The sequence below is a fragment of the Alnus glutinosa genome, chromosome 8 (assembly GCF_958979055.1).
Source record: "Alnus glutinosa chromosome 8, dhAlnGlut1.1, whole genome shotgun sequence".
Classification (NCBI taxonomy): domain Eukaryota; kingdom Viridiplantae; phylum Streptophyta; class Magnoliopsida; order Fagales; family Betulaceae; genus Alnus; species Alnus glutinosa.
In genome coordinates, this window is record NC_084893.1 from 5,811,497 (window position 1) to 5,822,869 (window position 11,373).

At 35.2% G+C, this 11,373-nt stretch overlaps 1 protein-coding gene across 1 annotated transcript; it reads left to right on the top strand.

The window, feature by feature from the left end:
• The first annotated feature begins 4,861 nt into the window (after positions 1-4,861).
• Positions 4,862-9,665, top strand: LOC133874571 (uncharacterized). The gene is made up of 6 exons (XM_062312424.1): positions 4,862-5,420; positions 5,702-5,815; positions 6,430-6,510; positions 6,870-7,042; positions 8,453-8,549; positions 9,192-9,665. The coding sequence occupies exons 1-6, from the start codon at positions 5,124-5,126 to the stop codon at positions 9,300-9,302; spliced, it is 873 nt and encodes a 290-aa protein (XP_062168408.1). The 5' UTR covers positions 4,862-5,123; the 3' UTR covers positions 9,303-9,665.
• Positions 9,666-11,373: the final 1,708 nt, after the last annotated feature.

An 11,373-nucleotide genomic window follows, 5' to 3' on the forward strand; every position in this document is an offset into this window, starting at 1 on the left:
CTGTACGTCCGTATAATATCTTGTATATACTAGCCCCACGTACTCGATGAACTTTAATCATCAGCATTCATTTCATGCCCATGTGGAAGAAAAACCAAAGTAAACAAATCAGGAATCAAAGCTAATCTTTCAAATTAGTTTCAATGCACCTCCAGCAGGATAGAATTAGTTTCAAATTCGTTTTTTTTTTATTATTTATTATTATTATTATTTTATTATTTTTGAAACGCAGTTAAGTAGTCCTACTCACTTGGGCTGAAATTCGAAGGCGATCTCTTGCTAAGAGGGCCGGAAATTGGATGGGCCACTCATGGGCTTGAGGTGGAAAGTCTTAAATAAACTCTTCCTCGAAGCCCAATCTAAATCAGCTTCAAGTCGGGCCCGTTGGTTAGTTGGTTTTTTCTCTCTCTTCTTTTTTTTTTTTTTTTCCTTATATATATAATTATTTGATTCGGCTTTACATGCATCGGATAAGTATTTGACTATGTTATACCTCGGAGGTGAGTCAAAGAGAATTAGGAAATTGAGGCAATCTCCTCACACGTTCACATAATAATATTAAATAGTGAAAAAAAAATTAAGTAACAAAATTTGTCAATAAATTTAATTATTTAGTGACTGACATTCTGAATGTCACATGAATTGTTATGTCAATTTATAAATAACCTAATAAAAGCTATATTATTTCAAACGAGAAATACTAGAACTCCTTTTAATGTCCTTCTAGAGTTCTTCTATGCTGACATAACACATTATTTTTAATAAAGAAAAACTATAACTTGATTTATCTCTTCTGTTTTTATTTAAAAATACAGTGTGTCATATCAGTATAAAAGAGCCCAAAAATGACATTAGAATAAGCTTTAGAATTCCTCGTTTCAAATAGCATTCATAAATGAGAAATGATCCCTACACTCATTTCTCACAACAGCCCCACAACAAGCTGACGTGGCTGATAATATTTTATTCTTTTTGTACAAAAATAATAAAATATTACCAGCCACACCAGCTTGTTGTGGGACTGTTGTAAAAAATTAGTGTAGATATCATTTCTCTTCATAAATATGTTGTGCAAATAGACCCACTAGACATGTTTATTGATTCTTATTAACCATTATGATACTATTTATTAAAAAGATAAAATACATAGAATCTTTAAGTTAAATTTTAATATAACATCCTAAAATACTATTTTAATTAAATTTTGAATATATAAATTTATATCAAACACGATTACGGAAATCGATCATTTATTATTATTGTATATACAAATTTTATTTTATTTTAGTTGAAAAAAGTCAACACGTGATAATTAACGATTTCATCTTCTAATACATGGTGGAGAGTAGAGACATAAGCTACATCGGGTACACTTAAATTTATTTAGAGTATTAGTTAAATGAATTGTTTCAAAATCGACCCTAATTGAATTACCCCGTTATAACGAAATTAATTTGATTGATACATAGACTTATCAATTCAACATAGATATAAGATATTTCGTATAATAATTAATAAAATGATTTATTTTACTTGTTCCCGAACTAAATTTTTAGGAAAAAAAATAAAAATCAATAACTTGTTGATCCTTATCCTTGTTGCCAGATTTTCAGAATATATATTTAAAAAAAAAAACAATAAATGAATGAATCAATGAATGAAAGCGGAAGAAATCAAGTTTAATTCTCCTTTCTGGTCCGGCGGACTAGTCACTCTCTAAAAGGTCCTATACCTCGTATTATTTTTATTCTACTTCTACCGAATTTAGTTTATTATTTTATTTATTTATTAATCTTTCATTTGAATATTCGAATATATAATATAAATATTGTTTTATTTATTATATATTTTAATTTTTTAGATAACTAATAATTTAATATAATATCAAAATAATTAGGGGAAAAGACACTTTGCCCTCCTGATTTATCCACGTTGTGGCAATATACCCCCCAATGTACAAAAATTTAGATATGACCCTCCCGAACTTGTCAGCGCGTGGCAAAAAATACAATACGTCAATTCGCCCGTCTGTTTGGACGGAAAGTCGGTTACGTGCAACGCACATGACCCTTTAATGCATTTATCCTTCCAAAAATACCCCCATCCCATCAGCTCTTAAAAGAAACGGTGTGTTTTGATTTTAAAACAACGTCCAACAAAGACCACACTCGCATGGCACTTTCACAAAAATGCTTTGGATAAAGCTCCATCAATGGCTTCCTCACTCCGTCAATGCTTTGGGTGAAGATTTTCGACCCAGTTGCTTTGCTTCCTTGTTCGAGAAAGCCACGGATTCTATTGGTTCATTGCAGAACCGTTCGAAACACGCATTTAAACTTCCTAACCTCATCGTCCCTGTTAAAGAAAACTTTCACGCCTTCACCATAAACCCGAACCAAGACCTTGCTGACAACCATTTTTTTTTCTCTTTTGTTAAACCTCCTCAATCATTGCACCACTTAATCGAATCACACACAAGCCCCCATATCATCGATCACGTCAGCCATTGATCCAAGCACTTTCTTTAGTTCCTCAGGAAGACAGCCTTTGACAAACCCATTTGTCTTTCTAACCATGGTGCTTCAATACTATGAGCGAATTGTAACAATGTTCAGCCTAGCTATGACACAAACAGAGAAGATTATCATTTTTAAGGTTGTACAAACAGAAAATAAGTAGCCATGCAACCCATGGTTTTGTTTGCTGGATCCGTTGTTTTGTTTGCATGGTTTTCATGTGCCCACGTAGCATAATACCAAGATCTTTGATTGTATGATCTGTGCCTATTCCATCTGTACAAGCTTTCATTGCTGCAGCTGCACGTGTAGCCTTGATTATTTTAGTTTCCTTATCTATAGATTGCAGCTTGAGGAGCAATGCTAAGATCAATGACAACTTATTCCTCAAGTGTAGTAGCTCTTGATGAATCTGTTGCTCTAGGAAAACTTACCTTGAAATAAAAAAAACATTATCCACGTCCTCTGTTTCATGTTAAAAAAAAAAGCATGACAGATTGCTGTTGTGTATAGTCTGGTTTGCAGCATTGTTTGTATTTTGACTATGTAGATCATGTTGCTGCTCAAAATTAATATTTTCAAGGTTTGACTGATAAAATATATTCACTCGGAATGAGAGGTCCTGTTGTATATTAGAATGTCCGAGGGTATGCCTTTCTTCAGCATACTCATTCCCAAAGCCACTGGGATGAGATCTTTTCAAGGAAATGTCCAATTGCGGCAAAGAATTGAACTCGCCTATGCCTTCACTACTGCCGTTTGGATAGTTACGAAATGCTCCAATCAAGTCAATGGCTTCTCTAAAAGAGTTGACAAGGGCATAATTATTGTCACAATCCTCATTGCCAAGAGTAATTGTGATATATATCATCCTTGGAGGTGTCCACCACTGACTTAGACATGTTCAAATGTTAGATGCATCCCACGGGACAAAAAGATTAGAGATATTTACCCCCAGCTTCACTCTCATGCACAAGCAATTTCTGCCACTTCCACGTGTTTGGATTCTTCATGCTGGTGAGGGCGGTGGCAATGGGCGAGACACTAGTGTACATTGATGGAAAGGTTCGACTTCGAGGGTATGCTGAGGGCCATAGAGAAGTATCCAGTCTCTTACATGCCAATATCGTCACCGCTCGTCGTGCCGTTCACCAAGTCCGAGCTCATCAAGAAGTACGACAGATAATCTCACTGTTATTTGTCAACACGTGTCTTTTTTTCCATACATGTGCAAATATAAAGGTCGAAGGGGTGGGGGCAATTTTGGAAGAAAAAATACATTAAAAGGTCACGTGCAACTCACCTGATCGACTTTCCGTCCAAACAGACAGGCGAATAGAAGGATTTTATTTTTTGCCACACGTTGACAAGTTCGGAGAGGTCAAATCTAAATTTTTATACATTGGGAGGTATATTACCACAACGTGGATAAATCAGGAAGGCAAAGTGTCTTTTCCCCAAATAATTATTGTGAAAAGAATAAAACATTAATTAATTATTAACATAAACTTTTAAGATAATTGATAATTACGCTCGATCCCACGTTCGCAGGAGTTCTATCCCAATGCTTGAGGTCAAAAGATTACGTTTTGTTTGTTAATGTATGATTGAGGGAATTTTTTTTTTAAATTTTCTAATGTAACATGAAAGTGAAAATTGTTTTTTTTTTTTTTTTTTTGGTATGAATATTTTTTGTTTATGTCGCTTGTTAGTGATTTTGTTTTGATAAAAGAAAACAAAAGACATGACAAAAAAGAAAAAAAGAAAAAAATTAACCAACGGAGCTAGTGCTACAATCGAACAAAGTATTAAATGTTTGAGCTCAATTTGTTTAATTTTTTTTTTTTTTTTTTTAACAAAAGTCGAGCTCAATATTATCATCAAACTATTTTGTTCAAACTATGTTCATTTATTTTTCGAATGAACTCGAGCATATTCATGAGCTACTCAATTAACTTATTTATTGTATATAAAAGTAAATAACGTGACTGTTTAATATTTTTTTCGTAATTCTATACTAACTATTATTATTAATTTTTTTTCATAAATCCGTATAGAATCATCTTCTTCTTCTTTTTTTATTTTTCGTAAATCCATACTTATGCAAGTAAAGCCAAATTTATAGGAGTTTTAAAAATTTATTCAAGTTATATTTATTTAATAAATAAACCGATTTTTGAACCGAAAAAGCCCATCTTATGGAGTTCTGGCCCTTTCCAGGAAATAAAATATCACTTAAAAAAGAAAAAGAAAAAGAAAAAAGATCAATCAAAAATCTCGGCCTAGCCTATACGCGAAACGTGTATCCCTACCTTCCATAAGCATCAGAAAATTGATCCAAAATAAATATCTAATTGCTGTGGCTCAGAGACGTACACCAACCCCCACTAGGTTCCGAGACGGACCTTGCTTTCGACAAAAGAAAGGTTCTGTCACCGTCACCGTCACTGGTACTGACTGCAGTGATTTCACTTTAAAAAATGGAGATATGTCCCGTTTAATATGCCACCGTCGTCGTTTCACGCTTCGAATCAAAGCCAGACCACTTGACGCCAAATTTTTGCGAGCCGAGGAGAGAAAGCGAGGGCGAATTTTATTCTAACGGAAATGCATTCTTTAAGCATGAAGGTTTTGACGGATTTCAATACGGGGAATACGAGGCGGTTGCCGGGCCGGGGAAGCTCCGGGTTCGTTGAGCTCGAGGAGTGCACGAGGAGGCAATGGCTAAATTGCAGAGATTCCGCGAGGAATTGTAGGATTGTAGCGTGTGCTTCGCAGCGAAACGGTAATGGCGGCGGAGCGGGTCCGAGCTCTAGCTCGAGTCCGAGTTCGAGTTCGTTCTTGTCTCGGAGCCAAACCTACGCTCTGTTAAAGCAGCAAATGGAGGTCGCCGCCAAATCGGAGGTGACGCACTCTCTCTCTCGTAGAAAAATTTATTGATTTTGTTTGTTTTCTCAGCAACCAAACTGAGGATGACCGTTTGAGGCTCTTTTATATGCTCGAATTTAGTTTTCTTGTTCCCTTCTCTTTTTTCTAGTTAGGTGTCTCCTCTTGTATACTCCGGTGAACTTAAGGAGCCTTAAGCTTATGGGAAATGATGAATTTAAGAATTTAACCTTTGCTTTAACACGTTGCGATGAATGTTATTGATAATTGCCCTTACAAGTTTTTGTTTTGATATACAGGATTACAAAGAAGCTGCAAGGATACGTGATTCGTTGAAATTATTCGAAGAAGAAGAGCCGGTTTTGCGGTTGCGAAGATTGATTAAGGAGGCAGTTGCTAATGAGAGGTTTGAGGTAAAGCGATTTTCTCCATGTGTTTGATTTCCCTAAGCTTTTGAATTTCTAAGTCTCTTTTTATAATCTCAATCTGAATGCATTGAACTGGAATGTTGGTATTATTCTATTGAATGCAGCCATTTGGTTTGGTTCATAATGGGCAACTTTATATCTAGTGAATGTTTAGTCCTTAGTAACCATGCTCTCATGCTATTTTTATCTCCCAATATTCCAATTAACAATGTTTTAGGTTCAAGCTTTGCATGACCTTCAAGAGTTGCAAATTAGCATCTCCTAAAGCCTTCTTAAATCATGCGAATTCTATCTCTTACACTATATAGGTTGGCAAAGTAGAGTATTACTGCAATTCTTGAATTTGCAATCAGAAAGGAATTAGGTGTATATGAATGGTTCATTATTCACCCTACTTGCTCATTTTGATAACCTAATATCTGCCCATAACAATGTCCGAATCCGGTTTGATCCTCAATTGAATATGGACAAGTCTAAGGTATTGATGTTTTTTTTTTTCACGCTCTGACTTTTAGCATTTGTTTCTAAATACGATGCACATTTGTCTTAAGCTCTTCTGTCTACTAACTTTCCAGTGATTGGGGACTTCTTTGTTGCAGGATGCAGCTAAATATCGTGATGAATTGAAGGAAATTGCACCGCACTATCTCTTAACATGTTCAAGTGATGCAACGACCTTTGTATGTTTTTTTTTTTAGTAAAAAAAAAAAAAACTCACTTTTATAAGTTAATTTTTCAAATCTTCATTTCTACTTATGTTGTTTTCATGCATTGGTCTTTTCCTTAGTCCATTTATTTATTTTTTAAGAAGGTTAATTTTGTAACCAGAAATCATTGAAAATTTTCAAGCCCTCATCCATTTTGGTTTTGTAAGAGGATGATATGTGCCTTTTGATGCTAGCAGAAAAAAGAAAAATAATAGTTTTTGCCATTTGGACACTAAAATGTTCCTTGATTATCTTTCTTATTGGTGTAGTATAGGCAAATACAACAAAATTGAAAACAAATAACCCTTTTATTATTATTATTATTATTCCAGGGGATCAGGGTTCAAGTCAGGAGTGTTTACATAGAGGGCCGAAGTCAACCTTCAAAGGGTCTGTGCTTCTTCGCATATAGAATAAGAATTACCAATAATTCAGACCGCCCTGTTCAACTTCTCAGAAGACATTGGATTATTACTGATGCCAACGGAAAAGTTGAGAATGTCTGGTTGGTATTTTTTTTTATTTTTTTATTTTTTATGGTTCTTTTGATGAATGAGTAACTTTTATAACAAACAACCAGTTCTCTTTACAAAAGTACTTCAGCAAAACAGCTGAAACCACTCTACTTTGAAACAAGTTTCAAAGTCTCACTATTTTTTATCATTCTACTAGTGAAATATACAATACCAGTCCCTTCTATCTATTACAAAAACTTCATAAACCATACCTACACCAAAATCCCCTTATCAGTTCTCCATTTACAGCATATTCTCTCATTCCCCTCAGTTCTAGATTTTCCTTTCCCCAAGATCCGAGCTCTAACTTCCCATTTTATTTTCTGCAGAATTTTCTCATCCGTCTTGGGTTGGCTGCCATGCTTAAGTCCATTTCTGATCCACCATATATTGTACACAGTATGACCAAAAGCTAGCCTGCAGACTTTTGCTTTCAAATCCTTTTTCCTCCATTGCTGCAAACCTTCTAAATCACATCTTCCCAACTCGTTGGTGGATTCTTCATATCACATATGTTCATAATACCTTTCCAAATCCTCATGCTATAGCTACAATGAAAAAACTGATGATCCCGATCCTCTATTCCATATCTGCAGAAGACATAATGGACTTCTCCTTTATAACCCCATCTCAAAAGTTTGTCCCTTGTTGTCAATGCATCTTTCATAGCCAACCACAATATAAAGGCTTGCTTTGGAATGGCTAAAGAAAACGAGATCAACTTCCACCATTCCACTTGCATCTGCCTCTCTCTCAGTGCCTCCCATGTTTCTGAGCTTGAGTATTTTCTTAATTTTGAAATCACCCATTTCGGCACATCTTTCCCCCCCTATTTCCACCAAAGAGAGCCTACTCTGTATTTCGACAAGTTCATTAGATCGAGTTGGCCTCCAATTCCAATTCCTTTCTCTAAGGACAGTAGATAATCTAGCTTCCACTTTGCTTTGTGTATCATATACCACTCGATGGCCATACTTTTCATAGAGCACCCCATCTTAATACCACCAATTAACCCATAAGTGAATGTTTCTTCCATCTCCTATTTCAAACTTCAAAACTTTCCTAGCTTCCTCTCTCAATTTCAGTAACTTCCTCCAGCTCCAAGTGAAAGTTTGAGGAACTTTTATTTGCCAAAAGCTCTTTCCCTTCAATAAGTTTTCTTTTACCCAAGCAACCCAAAGAGATCCAGCTTTTGCAAGAAGACTCCAAATGTGCCTCATGATTGCTGCTCCATTCCACTCTTCCAATTTCTTTATTCCCAATCCTCCTTCTCTCTTTTTTAATCTCTAAAAGTGATCCTAGATAATTTATTCATTTTCAATTTTGTCCTATTAATTCATGAAGATAGCCTGTTTTTATTTTTTATTTTTAAAAAGGCTTATCATTATCCCCTTATGCAGGGGCAGTGGAGTTATTGGTGAGCAGCCTGTTATACTTCCCGGGACAGGGTTTGAATACTCATCTGCATGCCCCTTAAGCACTCCCAATGGCAGAATGGTAAGATGTGATAGTTTTGTTTTCTTTATCTCTTCATGGAAAGTTATAAAGCTAGATAGATTGGTACTGGATGTGGCCAGTAAATGATATAGTTATCAGATTGATAATGCCACCATTTTCAAAGTTTTGCACGTACAGCGTATGAATTTTGTATAGGATCTGCACCATAAAACAAACAAGAAAATTCCAGAAATGAACTATTAGAATCTTTCATATTCATCATCTTGAAGACCGTTTAAGATTGCTTTCAAAATTAGAGTTTTTAAAACCACGGTTTCAATGCCACACTTCACACTGTATGGGTGTTTGCCCCATCAAAAACAGATCGTGTCCTCTCCAGAGAAGCATACTCCATGCTGGTGGTGGTGGGGCATATGGTTTTCTCTTGAATTTCATTTTTTCCTTGATATAGTAAGCATTTTGTGTTTGCTTTAGAGCTCTGGCGCATGAATACTGCTATGCCTCTATGAGAATTGCTTGTAGCTTGGAGAAAAAAGGTCCTTTAAGTTAAAATCTATGTAAGACATGTAATTTCATGCTAATCCTCCATTACAGATATGTTTATTTTAATGATAAGGATTGATTATCTTATATTTGAGATACCCAAAAATTCTAAATTTCTTTGGTTTTATTTAAATGCAGGAAGGGGACTTTGAGATGAAACACATCGATAAAGTAGACTCACAGTCTTTTAACGTAGCTATTGCCCCGTTTTCTCTCTCGATACTAGGAGATGACACTGATACTTTATGAGAAACGAAGTGTGGCTTCACTTGAAGAGATGGAGGACTTACACGAGGTTATAAAATTGAAGGTTTAGAAAACTTTATTCTCGTATTTTGCTATGCAAGTGTAAAAATCAGTGGGCTCGTTTGCTAACGTTTTTTAGAATGTGCTTTTAGCTCTTTGATTGTAATGCGACATAAAAATGAAAGTAGTTTTGACCGTTTTGTAAGTGCTTTATGGGTTGAGTTGTTTGTTAATATTTTGTTTTTTTGTTAAAAAGTAAAAAGCTATACTAAAAAAACATTAGCAAACGAGCCCCGTGTATTTTGCGTTGTGAGTGTAAAAACACATCTCCATTCTCGGGGAATAAAAGTTGATATTCTCATTTCATTGCTTGCCTAGATAGATATGAATGAATAAGCAGGAAACTTGCAAAAGAAATCAAGTTGTAGAGATGAATTTACATATTTTCCATTGATGATAGCTTCTGTCTCTCTAGTGATTTAAGAATTCTGACAGACAAATTATGTTCTTTTTTGTTCTGAGTTAGACAAAGTATGTTCCGATTGTATGGGGAAAGTATTAAAAGACAACTGAAGTAGAGTGTTGAGTCTCCCCCATCTTTTCTTCCGTTATATTCCAGCTAGCCATTTTCAAAAAATGCCAAGTTAAGTTCTTGATGGAGTAATCTGCAAGTAACACTTCCCATTGAGTTTAGAAGAATTAAAGAAAGAAAAAAGGTTACTTTGAAAGAATATCGTTTGTAGGCCTGTACGAGCAGTAATATTGTTGATAATATGAACTTCCTCAGCCTTTCACGAGAGGAGTTATATTGTTTTACATACATTCGAATAGATTACAACAGATTAGTTCCAAAGGTCAAAGAATATCTCTGATGCATAACAAAAGATTGTTGTTATCCTTATCATTGCTTAGCCTTGTCTGGTGCAAGGAGAATTGAGTCATAAACAAGCCCTTGAGCCTTTGATAGGCCTCCACACTTAGAAAATAATGAAGATTCCCCATGTTTTTTTTATTTTTTTATTTTTATTTTTTTTATTTTAATGTGGTTGGCCTAATTTACAAATCCTTTTTTATGGTATAAATATTAATTCAAGGTTGATGTGGTAGGTGAAGATGACAATTTACTTATTGGAGTCAATTTCCATCCAAAATTTAATAGAATCCGTTTGGTTGCCACGTCAGGTCCAATAAAAATGCGACATGTATCACTCTTTAATAAAAATAAATAAATTTATAATACTAAAAAAATTAATCATTTTCTAAAAAGAAAAAAGAGGCAGCCTCTTGGAAGGTGGCAGGGGTGGCTTGTGGGCTACCCCCATGGGATCTAGAGGTGGCTGCCAACCCCACCCCTTCCCCTACCTCCCTCCCTCTCTCTCTCTCTCTCTCTCTCTTTTTAAAATAAATATTTATATATTTTTTTTTAAAAAGTGACACATGTCGCGTTTTTATTGGGCCTGCCGTGGCAACAAAACAAATTCTATTAAGTTGTGGACGGAAATTGACTCTAGGGAGTAAATTGTCATTTTCGCATACCATAGAGACTTCTGAATTATTTTTTATACCATATGAAACGATTTGTAAATTAGGCTAATCATATGGACCAATTTTATATTTTTCTTTTTTCTTTTTCACAACAAAGTCAGAGCCCATAGATGTAAGAGATGAATCAATTGGTGACGATGAATTCCCGGTTATGATAATGTCATCAACATATATAAGAATAAATAATTGTAAATTAGCTGTCCAAAGCAAAAACAGAGATGAATCTAATCGAGAATTATGAAAGCCTAATTCCAACAATTTTGAACTCAAGCGAGCAAACCAATCCTGTGGAGCCTGCTTTAATCCATAAATAATTTTATATAATTTGCACACGTGATCCAGAAATTCAAGGTGTGTGAACCCGTGAGGTTGTTTCATACAAACCTACTCCCATAAAATGGTGTGGAAGAAGGCACCCGCTTATGATGTGTTGGAGACTAGTTTGCTTGGGATGCGTTCGAATGGGTGCAATTGGAAGAGACGTGTGAGAAGGTAGAGACACATTTGGAGTAGAAGAATTGGGCAATGA

What these genes read in the sequence shown, in the direction of transcription:
- LOC133874571 (XM_062312424.1), top strand. Translation starts at nt 5,124, where the DNA reads ATGCATTCTTTAAGCATGAAGGTTTTGACGGATTTCAATACGGGGAAT. An exon ending in CAAGTGATGCAACGACCTTT is followed by an intron (nt 6,511 to 6,869) that starts GTATGTTTTTTT and finishes TTATTATTCCAG; the next exon opens with GGGATCAGGGTTCAAGTCAG. An exon ending in GGAAAAGTTGAGAATGTCTG is followed by an intron (nt 7,043 to 8,452) that starts GTTGGTATTTTT and finishes CCCCTTATGCAG; the next exon opens with GGGCAGTGGAGTTATTGGTG.